The sequence below is a fragment of the Myxocyprinus asiaticus genome, chromosome 6 (genome assembly GCF_019703515.2).
Source record: "Myxocyprinus asiaticus isolate MX2 ecotype Aquarium Trade chromosome 6, UBuf_Myxa_2, whole genome shotgun sequence".
Classification (NCBI taxonomy): Eukaryota; Metazoa; Chordata; class Actinopteri; order Cypriniformes; family Catostomidae; genus Myxocyprinus; species Myxocyprinus asiaticus.
Window position 1 is genome coordinate 16,656,168 of NC_059349.1, and position 16,645 is coordinate 16,672,812.

Below are 16,645 nucleotides of genomic sequence, written 5' to 3' on the forward strand. Positions count from 1 at the left end.
CGCTGCCATTGATTACATTTCTCTATAAGTGACTTGTGGGCAAAGAGACACTTGGGTTTGACTCTGCAGGATATGCTGCATCCCTTCAAAGAGTAATATGAATCAATATATAATGTAAATCAAAGTATAATATGGTTTGACAGAGTAAACGATTATTCCGGGTTCAATACAAGTTAAGCTCAATCGACAGCATTTGTGGCATAATGTTGATTATCACAAAAATGAATTTTAACTTGTCCCTCCTTTTCTTTAAAAAAAGCAGAAATCGAGGTTCCAGTGAGGCACTTACAATGGAAGTGAATGAGGCCAATCCATAAATGTTAAAATACTCAATGTTTCACAAGTGTAGCCACAAGACATAAACAATATGGGTGTTAACATGATTGTAGTCTAATAAAATCGCTTACTAACCTTTTCTGTGTAAAGTTATATCTAATTTTACAACTTCGTTGCCATGCCGATGTAATGCTGTAAGCCCTAAAACCCGAAAACGACTGTAAAAATGACCATTTACAGCTCAAATAATACATGAGTTTTAACAGAAATATTAATGTAAGTACTGTTATAAAATTATAAGCTTCACATTTCCACATTTAAACCCTCCAAATATTGGCCCCATTCACTTTCATTGTAAGTGCCTCACTTTAATTTTGATTTTTGCTGGGACAAGGAGAGACGAGTCGAAATAATTTTTTGTGGTAATCAACATTATGCCACAAATGCTGTCGAATGAACTTAACTTGTATTGAACCCAGAATATTCCTTTCATCTAGATTGAAATATTCGTTTGATCTCCTGCTTTGGCCACTTTTATAAAAAAGCTGTAAATGCATTGGAAAGCCAATTGATAATTGGCTGTCCTAACAGTTAATAAATAATCTAATTAATTTTTAGTAAAAAAATAAATAAAAATAGTGCAACACATTTAAATTATTAAAGCAGATGACTGACTGACTTTCAATTAAAGAAGAATATATTTAAAACAGGAATTATGATTACTGTATATGTACATCTGCACCGCCTAACAAGTCATTGTAAGGGATAAAAGGTTGGTGTAAAGTATATGATACAACAAAGAACAAGGAAGAAATACAGACATTATTTTTGAATTTGTAAAACTGAAAATTTACAGTGATTTCATTTTCAATAACATAATCAGTAAAGTAATCAGATCACAATTTTAAAGAAGTCATTAGTAATTTGTAGTTTTGCCATTTGTAGTCATTCTGAGTGACTTACCCAACTCTGCTGTTAATGATAGTATGTATTAACTATTCACTTTTGGCCTTCAAAAGTATTTGGACACTTAAAGGGTTAGTTCACCCAAAAATGAAAATTCTCTCATCATTTACTCATCCTCATGCCATCCCAGATGTGTATGACTTTCTTTCTTCTGCAGAACACAAATTAAGATTTTTAGAAGAATATCTCTGCTCTATAGGTCCATACAATTCAAAGGAATGAAAAAAAAACACAAAGTCAGCATAAAAGTAATCTATAAGACTCCAGTGGTTTTATCAATGTCTTCTGAAGCATGTACAGTGACAAATGATTTATATTTTGGTCTGTTCTCACCCAAAACTAACTGGATCGTTTCAGAAGACATTAATTAAACCACTGAGGTCATGTGGATTACTTTTATGCTGCCCTTGTATGCTTTTTGGACCTTCAAAGTTTTAGTCACCATTCATATATATTGTATGGAGATATTCTTCTAAAAATCTTTGTTTGTCTTCTGCAGAAGAAAGAAAGTCATAAACATCCGCGATGGAATGAGGGCGAGTGAATTATGAGAGAATTTTCATTTTTGGGTGAACTATCCCTGAAAGCCACATGTTTAAAAGTATGAATTGCATTAGATAACAATATATCAATACAAGTGGCATGTGCAATCATATGCTGACCTTTTCTCTGAACCAACTTCCCTTTACGGAGCCATTTTTGCAGTTACTGGTCCCAGGGTGATTCTACATGAAATGCGGTTTTATATTTGGTTATCTAATGCAATGACATCCATACAATTGTGGCTTATGTAACTAAATAGCCAACTTTTGTAGCCTGTATATAAGCACCATGTTGTAGATATAAAATGTCAAAGAATATATTAAGCCAAAAATGTGTTTGTCATTTCCACCAAACAGTTACTTTGAATTAGTGAATCAATCTGTGTTTTTAAATCATTGTAAAGATACAGCTCATGCTCTTTCACTCTCACACACGCACACATATAGTACACATACACACGCGCACGACCGTCTATCCCTCCCACCCCTAGGTGAGTTAGCAGGGATGTAATGCATTCTCTCTCACACATTTCTGTTCCGAACGGCTAAAGCTCCCATTCGTTTTCTAAAAACAAAAAACTTCTTCAGAGCAACGTTCAGAAATTATATATCTTCTTAACTGCAAAGATAATTAACTCACTCTTACTGGAGCTGCAGGGAAGTTTATCTTTTGTTTTGGCGTCTCTTCTGTGCGGAGCAAGATTGCGCGTAAATCGCGGTGCGAGGAGCGCCCGGTGCTGTCGCATCTGGGCGTCAGAGCGCGGGTGATCGCCATGGGCGTGCTGGGAGTTGTCATGGTGCTGGTGCTGGTTATTCTCATCCCGGTCATGGTCAGCGCGGCGGGACCCGATTCGCGCTACGAGATGCTCGGCGCGTGTCGGATGATGTGCGATCCGTCTTCAGCACCGGCGGACAATCCGCGCGATAACCGCTTAGTTGATTCCCCTCCGACTTTCACACGCGGTGCGAAAGGTGAGCCAGGGCGCTCAGGGAGGATCGGCCCGAGGGGTCAGCCGGGTCCGCCCGGACCTGCAGGTCCACCGGGGGTCATAGGACAGCCTGGACCACCCGGATTACCCGGCGTCACCGGTGTCATAAGCGCAGCGACGTACAGCACCGTCCCCAAAATCGCCTTTTACGCGGGACTCAAGAAGCAACATGAGGGCTACGAGGTGCTCAGGTTTGATGACGTGGTCACCAACCTGGGCAACCACTATGACCCCTCGAACGGTAAATTCACCTGCTCCATCCCGGGGATTTACTTTTTCGTGTATCATGTGTTAATGAGAGGAGGTGATGGGACCAGCATGTGGGCTGACCTGTGTAAGAATAACCAGGTAGGACATAAATCCTGCAGTCACAGCTTATAGGTGTGATGGCCAATGTTTACTTTCTTTTTTGGTAAATAGTCTATAATTAGTGTTTGGAGCATAACAAACATGTTACACAGATTTTTTTGTTGTTGTTGTTGTTGTGAATAATACTGATAATATAAAATAAAATAAAAAATAATATAATATGAAATAACGTAAATATAAAAATAAACAATAAAATAATTATTTATTTTACTATTTATAACATTTTAATCCTTATATCAAGCTATTATTCATATTTATATATTATCATGTATATTTATTATATTATTATTATTCTTTCTATCTATCCATCCATCCATCTAATGTGAGCCACAATTAATTTCTTGCAGGTGCGCGCAAGTGCAATAGCACAGGATGCGGATCAGAACTATGACTACGCCAGCAACAGTGTGATTTTACACCTGGAACCTGGCGATGAGATCTACATTAAACTAGACGGGGGTAAAGCGCACGGGGGAAACAACAACAAATACAGCACATTTTCAGGCTTCATGGTCTACGCCGATTAACGCCTGTGCTATAGACTGCGCTTTTCAGATGTACCTACACAGTAATCGATGTGAGGTCACAAAACATTTAACCCTCAAGCCTGTGACATCACATCCACGTCTGAGTGAAGGATAAAGACAACAGATTGTCACTGAGAAATACAGAGAATGTCGAGAATTGGAACTACTGAATGATCATAACATTCGAAGCATGTGAACACATCCTCAAATTAGTTTTTAGAAAAATCACTGTGGTTTCACAACATGCCAACATCCAACATCTGTGATTAGTAGTATATTTATTGAGAATTTAACTGGCAGTGAAAGCAGAAAATCATTTGTCATCATCTTCATTCCATATGTGCCTAACTTACACTGATACATGGCTGTAACTGAGAAACTGGCATTAGCCTGGAAACATAGTTGATATGATCATTTTGTCATTTCTGTTTCTTCTTTCACGAATGTCACATTCAAGCCACAATTCCATACATTTTTATATGAATGTTTTAATAAAAAAAAAATAAAAAAAGTATCACTGGCAGGTATGTACAATGTCATCAAGCAAACTGTATTGAATAAAATACTGTGTATTCTATGATTTGCACATGTGTATACATTTGCTATAAAACCGAAAGTTACTGAATTTAAAGAGTGCAATTACAGCAATACACAACAACATTTCTATAAAATATCTTCGACTGGACAAGCAAACTACAGTGACTACAGGATGGAAATCATGTAGGCCTCATTTTATTACAATACTTCATGTATTGTTATCCATTTATAATTTTTGATATTACAGTAGTTTACAAGCACCATACTGGAGGGCAACCGACCAACCAATAACCGATTAATCGAATGAGAATTTTTAAAATCAATTTATTGAATATATCTAAAAAAAATAATCTTAGTCTTTCCTTACTGTGACTGGCACAGACATAAAGGCTGCAAGAGTCCAAAATAAGTTAAATCCCATTTGCGTGTTTGTTGTGCAACAAAAAAAAAAACATTAATAACCAGAAAAAATTCGGATTTGGTGCACAATGCAAGATTTTTAATTAAAACAAGCCTGAATACAACGGGCACTCTTATTTTGAAATGTCTGTGCTACCAGCTTACACAAACAAACAAGGGAAAGAAAAAAATGCACTCTTAATATCATCTACAATGTATTACAATAAAATCACTATAAAGTAAACACTGTCATATGGGCTAATAAATACTGTATGAACAAAATGTAGACCGATATATCGGTTTTACCGATTAATCAGTGCCGATAATAGCTTTTTAGAAATATTGGTTATCGACAAAAATCTATGCCGTTAGTTGCCGATAGTGTACCTCTGATAATTGTGTTTTTTAAATTGAAGAGAGGATATTCAAAGAAAAATTGGACTACATGGAAATGTCCCTTGTCAGCACATACTGTACATCGTGTCTCAAACTTCATATATTATGAATAATAATATACTGATAGTGAAAGTGTCTTGGCTCAGTTACAATGCTCTTTTTGAAAATATTCACCAAATTAAGCTTTTTGTAGCCTATATATTCACCAGATGAAGGGTTTTGGCCACAGAGGAACACAAAGGAAAAATAATAATAACAACAATTTACTTAAAAAAAAAAAAAAAAAAAAAAAACTATTGCCAATTATCAGCATCGATTTTTGCTGATAACCAAAAGTTCCAAAAAGCAAATATTGGCACAGATTAATCAGTTAATCAGATACTTCACTCCACCTCTACACTCTATATCATATACACTGTATATCATACTGTATATATTGACTGCATATATGCTGTTTTCTACCTATATCCACACATAAAAAAAGGGTTTGCGATGGAAACTGTTTTTCAATGAGAAAACATTCATCAATAAACAAAAAACGTATTCTCTCTGGGGAAAAAAACGTGAAAGTATGTATTGAAATGCCATCATCGTACATGTATGACTCACACAGCGGGCACTATTTTAAGCGTGCAAGGGCAAAGCGCAATGCCTTAACTCATCAGCGTAAAGTCAATGGGCATGGCCATGAAGTTTTGGTATTTTCGTGTAAGCGTGCGCTAAGTATAGGTGCAAGTTGGTTTGATGAAATTGAACTAATTGGGTCAATGGAAGTTCATCTCCAGCACTGTCTCCATCCTATTATACAGTCCATTCCCTGTCAAGCACCAGTGATGTAAACAAAGACAGTACATTCATAAGAAGTTGGTAGTGTAAATTGATTGTATGCAATGAATTGGAAGAATACAAATATGGATTTACATTATTTTGTGCGTCCTTGTTAAATGGGACACGTTCCTTTTATATGCATGGAAAATGTGGTTTAGGATATGGATGTAGGCTCATTTAAATTATAGAGAATGTAAGTATTATAATTTCATCCACTGACAAATTAAACCAAAAATATTTCTAAATTCAAATTACGCTTCAAATGAAACAAAAATATAATCAAAATAACGAAGTGGTCAAAAAAAATCATACCAAATCCAAATAAATTATTACCACCTGCTGGAGAAATCTCCAAACTGCAAATGCAGGAACTGAATTTGGACTTTATTAAGCACCAAGTATGAGCGCAAGGACCAAATTCGTAGAAAAATAGCAATTTGCACTTTGCGTCACTTCATTTACATACAATACACCCACAGTTTGCACACATACACCCACAGATAGCACAAACACTCCCACCCACTTGCGCTGGCACGAAAATTGGGCTTAGAATTAGCACTCTAAGGAAAATTGGATAAGACGTTGCGCACGGTCGTAGTTTCGAGCACGAAAATAGAGCCCAGCATTACCTTGCTGTTAAAGACAAAGAGCGACTGACAGTGTCACTATTTTACTAGAGGACTCACTGTGAGCGGCCATCTGCTCGAGAATACTCATCGCTCTGTCCTATTGAATGACCTGTCAGAATGCCTGTCTTCCAATTACTGGATGTGCTGTGAAACATCAGGCTTGTGTAAGGCAAGCAGTGTTACTTTTAGGCATACTTTTATATTCAGTCGTCTCAGTATTAATAAACTGTTGTTTTAAAGGGGCAACTGCACATTCAGCATGGCATTACCGTTAATCGACATAGACCTTTTGCAGTTACACAAAATAAGAAAATAAATGGCAAAAAAAAAAAATATATATTTGGTTTGTGAGAGAACCAAAAAAGAAATATTTGACTCTTGGAATGTTTGTACACTATTATAATGTGTAATGTAGTACAGTTACTAAATAATTGTTATTCTGCATCTTTAATTAGACCTTGGACAGTAACACTGTGTCCTAACCAGGCTTGATGCAACACAATCACAGCCAATCAGAAGATATTTTACGTTTGACTTACAGTTATGAGGAGCAACATTTTGGAACACCGGAGTTATAGTATGCAATAGTATAATTTCTTCTTTTGTGCTCAACAGAACCACAATTAAATATTCAACTGAGCTTTTTGACTAAATATAGCTGATTCCCTGAGTCTACTAATCTATTTAATTGCATGTTTCCTCATTAGAAAAAAAAAGAAGAATGCATGTAAAAATCATCTTTCAGCTGACTTAGTGATCATTTATTTTAGCCACTTTTTTGTGGTAAGATAACTTTGAGATTTACAACCTCAGAGTTTGTTAAAAAAGAATAAAGAATAGCAATATTAGTATTAAACCTGCCTCTGTTCATTGAGTATTTCATGTTATTTTGCATAGATTGGCATTCAGCAAAGTAAGGTATTTAGCATCAATAAGAGGTATTTTTAGCAGTAAAAAAACCAAAAAACTCATTCATCTTTAGTACGTTGTTTAAGGAATGTACGTGATAAAACATTTTAATGCAACGTTTATTTAAATGTTAGCCACTGTTTAGGGTTATCTATAAGTATTTTGTCCACCTGGTTCTGAGTGATACCACGAGACAGCATTTTTGGGACAATATTCTTCAGGATGTGGGAGAAGCCATGACCGCCATACTTGGTCAGACGGTTCTTGGTGTGGATATCATGGGCAATGAGGAGTCTGTCTTCATAACCTTCCTTGATCAGGAAACTCAAGCTGGGGGAAAAAGAAAGAATTTTGTCAGAATATTCTCAATGATCTATTTAATATACAGGATACACTATATCAAATGGAGATATACACAGATATAACGTAAATATCACAAATCAGCTTTTGGTGCAGACCAGAATCGGTTCGTTTGGTTGATGTTAATGCATTTTTACGAACCACAGCCCAGTTTGCCTGTTAAAGTGGTCTGCAATATGGTTAACTGAAATTCTGTAATGGTTTGGTTTCGCAGATGCTATGAAAGCAATCCGTCCCATTGATGTAATGTAATTGCATCTTTGCATGCTCTGTGCTACACTTATTATGGTATAATGTATTTTTCAAAACTGCTCGTCTCTCATCTTACATTCTTTGCATGTCTTGCAATGCAGCTGAGGAAGAGGTTTATGGCCATCTAATCCTGCGTTTGGAAGAGGGAGATACTCACATCTGAACTCTCTGGCTGTCACTGGGCATGTCAACGTCAAGATTAAAGGTGTAGTTCAACATCTCTGTCCCAAAGAGGTCATACTCAAGATAGCTCCCCATTTTTGCAAACTCCAGCAGCTCTCCACGATCAAATATGCTCCTGTAAGTATGGGGCACACACAATGTTGTGATGGTGCTCTATTTCATAAACACATTTCATTTGACCACACCCTTCTGATGTTGCTCCCGTGCAGAACAAAAGAGCTCTGCGCAGAAGGCAGACTCAAAAATGTGTGGAAAAAATGAATGGGCAGAATTTTACTGGAGTCAATCTGCATGTCTATTGTTTTTCAGTATGGAACTGAATCTGGGAGAAATATTGCATGGGAAATACACTGACTGATTTGCTGGATGCCGGACAAAGAGTTCACCAAACGTGAAAATAATGATGTTTCCAAATAATACAAAAGCCCTTTGACAGTCATGACCTTGGCATAACAAAAGATATCTTTCGTTTAAAGTTACATATACGTTTTTCTTGAGCTACCTTGGGAAAAGAAGACAGATAACTTAATATCAAATAACTATAATCCTGGACAGTTAGCCTAAATATGTTTATTATATGTTTATCATAAATTACTGTATACTGAAAAAAGTGGTAACCTGTAATTGTTACTTAAAGGATCTATTTCTACTTGATCTGACCCATAAAATTATGTAAAATATTCAGGGGTTTTCAAACTCTTTAATGCCAAGGACCCCCAAATATGATGATCCCATCGCGAGTGACCTGTATTTCTAAAATATAAATGCAGCTAGGGCTGGGCGATATGAGGATATATATCATGACGATGATATAAAGTGTCAATCGATACAGATTTTGCTATATCGTGTATGTTGCGATATGTAAATATCCATGTGTGCAGCGTGGGCTTATCTATCAGTGGGCAGGGCTTCACGTGAGACTGAGAGAATTTAAGAAACATGGACAGGGTTTTTCCTGGCATTGAACATTTTTCTGCGGCCCCCCAAGCAAATTTAATGACCTTCATTGCGCGTTTGGTGCTTCAAAAGCGCTAAATATTCTTCTCATCTGACACACAAATGTTTCACGTGACTCTGGCACACGCTGTCTCTGTAGCTCCAAAGTGCACACGAATACAGCAGACTTTCTGATATTTGAGCAGGTCAAGGAAATGAAGAGGCGCTTGTTATTAAAACAGCTGCGACATATGTGGTTCACAAAATCCGGCACAGAGCAGAAAAATTTAATCTGCAAACTGTGTCGCACGACAATATAGTCACTCATAATTAGTGCTGCAACTAACAATTATTTTGTTAATCGATTAATCTTCGATTATTTCTACGATTAATCGATTAATCGGATAATTTATTTTATTTTATTTCCTGTATTTTATTAAAATATGATTTTTCAAAAAACTGAAATGATAAAGGGCATAAGGATTTGGTTTGCTTTACATTACTGAATTAATTATTCTATACTCTCACAAAACTTTGAACAAAGCCGGAATCATCAGAAGTTTAAATTTATTATTATTATTATTACTTTCAGGACATATGAGAAACAGTTCCTTTACTTGTAAAACTTAACAAAAAATGCTCACCATTAAAGAGTAAAATGATCCATCGGGGATGGAGTGGAACAAAAAATCAGCCCAGCAGAGGGCAATAGTGACATGAGAATAGAAACATGAATAAATCTGCCCAGCTGAAAAATACATAATTATGTTAGATACAGTATGCTTGTTCGCTGTCACTGATTACATACATTTAAGTATTTTAATATTATAGTTTTTAAAATAGTATTTTCACTGATTACATTCTTCTATTCTTTAAAAAAAATAAATTGTATGTTTATCCAGTAAAATAATGTTTGCCATAGTATAAATGTACTAGTGAAATCAGACATTACATGTGGCATTATCAGGAGGAGTTTCAAATATCAGGACCCTTAGCATTATTATACATTATATTCAACATTACATACAGTTTAATATAGTACAATCATCTGTAAACCCTGTGCGAATTCACTCTCGCACTGAAAAGACTCATCCCTGTGCTCACTGTATTACATGCGCTTACATGAGCAGGAGGACAAAAAACACTTATAACCCGGCACACCTTGACTGCTGAGACTTCAGTCTGATATCTATGAAAGCTGCGCAATTGATTACATTGAAACTGAAATCGTGTTATGATGTTGGACAGTTTGATGATTGCGCTTCTCCATTACGATGTTGTGCGTGGATTGCGGAGAATAGCATAAGCCTCCACATGCTGCGAGTCTCCGTGGTGTCATGCACAATGAGCCACGAGATAAGATGCTCAGACTGACTGTCTTAGAAGCGGAGGCAACTGAGACTTGTCCTCTGCCACCCGGATTGAGGTGAGCAAGCGCGCCACCACGAGGACCTACTAAGTAGTGGGAATTGGGCATTCCAAATTGGGGAGAAAAAGGGGATGATAAATAAATAATTATAATTACGATATAAAACAACTTTACAGCTCAAATAATACATGAGTTTTAACAGAAGAATTCATGTTAGTGCTTTTATAAAATTATAAACTTCACATTTCTGCCTTTAAACCCTCCAAAAATTGGCCTCATTCACTTCCATTGTAAGTAACCTTGATTTTTGCTTTTTTAAAAGAAAAAGAGGGACGAGTTGAAATGATTTTTTATGGTAATAAATATTATGCCACAAATGCTGTCGATTAAGCTTAACTTGTATTGAACCTGGAATATTCCTTTAAGTTTACTGTGAATCTTTTTTTTTTTTTTATCTTATTTTCACTATTAATGTTAGATGTTTAAACCTGAAGAGAAACATTTTAAATAAATTCAAATGTATTTGTAGTGTTTTTCAAAATAAATATTGTTTCAAGCTTTTACAGAGAATATTGCATTACAACTCCCTGTTAACAAGCTAACAGTGACAGATACAGTTTCTATAAATATATATTTTTTAATCATAAAACTAGTAAAAGTAGCAAAACAGTAGATTTGTTTTTATTTCTTATAGTGATTCATTTCATGATTTCAGACCAGTTTTTAGAAAGCAGAATTAAATAGTAAATATGTCAAATTCGGTAATATAAAAATAAATACTGTTTTTCAAATATTAAAATATATATTTTTTTACATTTAAATATTATATAAAAACTTTTTTTTAATTTTTTTTTGGTAAATTTTCCACGGACCCCAAACCCCTGATCTAATTTTTCAGGTAAATTTAGTCAGATTTAATCAAATTTAACTTGAATAAAACCTGAAGCACATTTATGTCATCTGACAATTTTTTTTTTTTTTTTCCAGTGTATGAAACTGTAATGAAAAAACAAGCTGTTCTGCATTTGAGGGTTTTTATTTTTTTTACACAATTTCTTTGTAAAGGATGGCAACACTGCATGGTTTCTGGTACATGTGTTGTTTCTGCTCAGGTGACTAAAGGATCTATCCAATAGAAAATAGGTTTTGCTAAGCAAGAACAAACATTAGAGGGAACATTGGATGGGAACATCCAGACTCTCTCCTTCACAGTGACCATTTATGAAACATTTTTCAGTATGCAGATGTTCTCCTCACCTGTCAAGGTGAGACATGACTGTTTTGGAGATGTCTCCACCAGCTTCTTGCAGAATGCGGATGACCTCTGCAGGAGCAGCATTGTTCCTCCCGGTGTGGATGATGACCGGACAGCCGAGTTGAGTTTGAGCATGAGCACTAGCGCGCAGGACCTTCTTCTCGGACTCTGTGATTGGCCAGCTAGTACCAATCTCTCCAATGATGCCACAGCGGATATCAGTGCCATCTGCTCCATGAAGCACCTCACTGACAATGATGTCTGTAAGCTTGAGAAAAAAAGAAAAGACAAATTAACAAATTAAGTGAGCATTTTTATGTAAAAATACTTTCTCCGATCCAAGCTTAACATGCTTAGAAACCTATAAGTAAACCATTTGTAGGTTGATTCCCCTAGAATGTGAAACACTGTGGCACTTTACTCTGTTCGACTGAGCATTCTAAATAAGAGGAACAAAATACTTCATTTTTCAAAAAGAAAAGTGAGAACAAAAATGAGTTCTGCTTTTGGTAATAAATAACAATGCAAAACATCTACTTCCTCAAGGATTTTGCAATGTAGTCAGAAGACCCCACACACAAACCTTCTCAACAGTCATCTTTCTCATCTCATCAGAGTGTGTCGCATCCACATAGTAGCCAGCTCCAGCTATAACATGCACACCAGTGTCCTTGGCCAACTGGCGCAAAACGGGTAGGTTTCGAGAAATGCCCATGGTGGTATTCTCGACGATGGTTCCTCCACCTGCTTTACGATAACACAACAACTCCTCCTTCACTGCATCAGTCTCCTGACTCAACAGCAGGTTCTCTCGGTGGCTGTATGGGTTCTGCTGCAGCCAGTGAAGGTTCTTCATCTCAATGGGAGCTGCAGCAACACCTTCATCTCCCGGGGAACAAAGCAGCACTCAAACGTCATTGTAAGGTGTTCGTGCATCATGGTGCGGCCCACTTGATCAGGCTCTATCAGACCCAGCACCGTCTGGACTTTACTGCTCAGCTGAGACATGGTTCTGTGGAAAACAGTTGTTGAAGGAAAGTTCAATTAGGGTTACATGCAGAGGAATAAACTACCAATAAGGCACTCCGATTACATGAATGCAGATACCAAAGTAATATGGTACATATGTAACGGTTGCCAGCTAGTCCATGATAGCTGTGCGGTATATGTAAACCTCACTCCCCTTGCCTCAAGAGGCACACTAGTGACTGACGCTAGGGGCTGTAGCCTTTGCTTCCTCATTAGCGTGCCCTCCTCCCATGCCGGCTGACACCGGTTCGAATCCCACTTAGATCGAGTCGAGCAGGACATGTGTTGTGTCGAAGTCTGTTCCCCCTATGTTTCCCTGGTTAGTGTTCCCCATAGCGCCGTTAAACATTAAACATAGGGGGAACAGACTTCTACAAAGGGGAAACATAGGGGGAACAGACTTCGACACAACCCCCTATGTTTCCCTGGTTAGTGTTCCCCGTACTGCCGTTAAACATAAAACATAGGGCGTAACAGACTTCGACCCTAACCTAAGGGGAAACATAGGGGGAACAGACTTCGACACAACACCGGTAACACATATAATGCAACTGACATAACAATTTTCCAATTTTCTATTATCATACTGAAATTAACATTACTCAGCCCGATTCCATTTCTACAGAGAAAGAATTAAACCCCATAGTGCATACTTGGCTGGTGTACAACTGGCTCTTCTAGAACTGACTCATTTTTATAATCTGTCTAACAAGGAAAGTTAATGGGTTAGACGCGCCTTGGTTGTTTGGACTATGCATTGCATTTCATGCAGTTTACTATACTTTAAAATACGGATTAGCCTTTATAAATAAATTCATTTGGAATGCATGCATGCATGCACAAGATAACTACAATATGCACGAGCAGTCAAGATTGACATATTGAAAATTAATTTAGTAATAATTTGTCGATTTAATTATATTTTAAATAACCATCATTCTGGGATGCATATACACGACTATGCATTGCAGCAGTGTTCACAGCAAACAACAAGCGCATAAAATTCAATCGAAACTAAGGTTAAGTGTACACACAGTACTGCTGAAACTCCTTCTCAATAACAATAAAATAAATTAGATTAAAAGTAAGCCACGGTAGACATAACAAGTATGCAGTATAACTGAGGCTAGTTGTTATTTAAATCACACGATGAGCTGCTGTTAGTAATCCATAATAAAACATAAATAAAAGAACAGATCTGGCAGGAGAGTTCAACTTCAGTTGGCAGAAGTGTCAGCGTAGCAATAACGTCTCGCGGTTTTAGATGACTGTCATTCGGGTTCACAATGAACTGAAGCATGAGAGCCAAAGTATTCAAAACAATTAAATACATTAGGAAATAGTGCTGTACTCATAAACTGATGTCGAGTATCGCCAGCAGATCTGGATCTATTTGTATTTTGTACTTGAGGCAAGGAAGGAGCATTTAAGCCACGCCCCTTTCCGTTGACTGACGTTTGAGACAAATCTAGTTTCCGTGTGTGGTCGACGCCTCCTTAGTTGAAATCGGATATCATTGGGATAAGTGTCATAAAGAAAATTGTGCATGTTATTATGAAAAGCAACATTTGGAAATACTCATTTTCATTGTGAAAAGGAAAATTATTTAAATACATGCTATTATTGAATGTTTTGAACAATAATTGTGTTTCCTTGTAATATTACACAATTTAATAGGTCCATTTAAGGCTAATATTTCAATCAATTATTTAATAAATTAATAATACAAAATAATAAATTATAAAATGATAAACTAATGAAAACAGTTATCATCTGTTTTGGGGTGAGGGCTACTATAGATCTTGGTAAATCTTTCTTCTTCTTATTCTTTGCTTTACATTATAATCATATCAACCGACTGACCCAACTTACTGGAACTACAATTTACTTGCAACAGATTGCACATATATGCAAAAGCCAGATTTGAGCATTGATCCATGATTTGAAAGTGTCATGCTGAGCTGTGATACATTTTCCCTTTGCTAGTCTGATCTAATTAATAGTGACAGGTCCTGGAGAGTTATCTGGCCAGGGATTGGTCGACAAAATTAGTCATGAGATAGAGCAAGAAAGACTATTTAGCATCAACCGACTGCAAATTGTGTCAAACAGCAGTGGGCCTCTCTTGTCAGATCTCATCATCCCCTCTGGACTACAAAACAAACATGCACACACTGTTATTGAGACATTTATTAGAAGTGGTCAGTATCTGATTTTCCTTCATTTTGATTTGACTTGTTATTCGTCTTCTTCAGTTTTGTTCCTTTGCTCCATGCCATTTATAACCTATTTGAGTTTTTCGGGGGCTATCTATTTACTGCAATAGTTCAACAATGAGTGGATAATGACATTATACCAACAGACCTTGTCCTCAATATTCAATATTGTCTCCATCAGTGTTGCACAGCCACATCAAATGATAAAAAGCCATTAGAGACTAACAGACAGGCCTATATATGGAATATAGGTATACAAAAACGTATTAGAGTTTGAGATAGTTGAGATATTTAGCTGAAGCTCACTGTGGCTCACGCAACAATTTATTTTAATAAATGTCAGGTTGTGGAAAGTTGTCAAATTTTTAACATGTGTTTTAAATTTATACAATTCGTTAATTTAAAAAAGTATTGTGGAGCAGGACGTGGCCATGTGTCTGTCACTGGGGAGAGAGGAACGGTAAGGGCCATCACCTGGTGATTAATGATACGTAACACCTGTGTCTCGTTACAGTGACAATGGAGATGGGCTTGAAAAGGCCGCCAAGAACACCAGTGAGGAAGAGAGAGTCCCAGTCACACAGACCTGCCAGATCGTGAAGCTAAATGCTGCAAAGCTGTTAACCTTAATTATTTATGAGTTTATGTTGTCTCTTATGACTAAAGTTAAAGTAGATACCTTGTTGTGAAGCTGAAGAGTAAATGCACTGCTGTGAAGCTGAAAAGCCAAAGACTGTTTGTTAGACTGGGAAAAACCATTAAAGTTTGATTTACCTGGACTACCACCCCACTTCCCGCTTCCTTATTATTGAATCTTCTACACTGGTGCCAAAACCCAGGAATAAGGAAGACTGGTCGCCATGGACACCTCGCCGCTGGACGAAGTCATCCGTGCCCTGGCCAGCATCCAGGAGTCCCACCACCAAGCCCTCCTCGTGCAAGAACGGCACCTCCAGGAGCTCCTCCAAGCCCAAGCCGAGGATTGGCAGGCCTTGCGGAGCTGGTTAGCTCCAGGCAGTTCCTCCACCGCGGCCCCGGAAGCAGTGATGAAGCCACAGCTGTTGCTCCAAAAGACAGGCCCCCAGGACGAGCCGGAGGCGTACCTGAGTTTCTTTGAGCAGTCGGCCACTGCCTCCGGCTGGCCGTGAACCCAATGGGCCCTCCACCTGCTGCCACTGCTTTCCAGGGAGGCCCAGCTTGCGGCGCAGCAACTACCAGCTGAGGACCGCCTGGACTACATCAATCTGAAGACCGCTGTCCTGCAACGGGTTGGCCGGAGCTCTGAACAACACCGACAGTGATTCCGCTCCCTCACCTTGTGCTACACCGGCCGCCTGTTCACATTTGCCCAACAGCTCCGTGATGCCTGCCGCAGATGGGTGCTGGCCAAGGAAGGGCACGGCATGGAGGATCTTATCGACCTGATGGTGTTGGAGCAGCTAACCATTCGCCTGCCCTGAGGAACAGCGGAATCGGTCCAGTGCCATCGCCCCACATCAGTGGATGATGCCGTCCAGCTGGCCGAAGCCCACATGGCGGCCTACCCAGAAGCTGGCGAGCCACAGTCCAGATCTCACTCTCTCTCTCTCTCTCTCTCTCTCTCTCTCTCTTTCTCTCTTGCTTCTCTTCCCCCTCCTATTGCCCCTCGCTCTCCTCCCTTTCACCCTATACCCGCTTC

The 16,645-nt window shown here is 38.0% G+C and overlaps 1 protein-coding gene and 1 pseudogene across 1 annotated transcript; one reads left to right on the top strand and one right to left on the bottom strand.

The window, feature by feature from the left end:
• Nucleotides 1–2,328: 2,328 nt before the first annotated feature.
• Nucleotides 2,329–3,794, top strand: LOC127442033 (complement C1q-like protein 3). Its single transcript, XM_051699703.1, has 2 exons — nucleotides 2,329–3,121; nucleotides 3,490–3,794. Exons 1-2 carry the CDS (start codon nucleotides 2,558–2,560, stop codon nucleotides 3,667–3,669), a joined length of 744 nt encoding a protein of 247 aa, XP_051555663.1. The 5' UTR covers nucleotides 2,329–2,557; the 3' UTR covers nucleotides 3,670–3,794.
• Nucleotides 3,795–3,930: 136 nt separating this feature from the next.
• Nucleotides 3,931–14,112, bottom strand: LOC127442021 (phosphotriesterase-related protein-like; annotated as a pseudogene).
• Between the last annotated feature and the right edge of the window lie 2,533 nt (nucleotides 14,113–16,645).

What these genes read in the sequence shown, in the direction of transcription:
- LOC127442033 (XM_051699703.1), top strand. Translation starts at nt 2,558, where the DNA reads ATGGGCGTGCTGGGAGTTGTCATGGTGCTGGTGCTGGTTATTCTCATC. An exon ending in ACCTGTGTAAGAATAACCAG is followed by an intron (nt 3,122 to 3,489) that starts GTAGGACATAAA and finishes AATTTCTTGCAG; the next exon opens with GTGCGCGCAAGTGCAATAGC.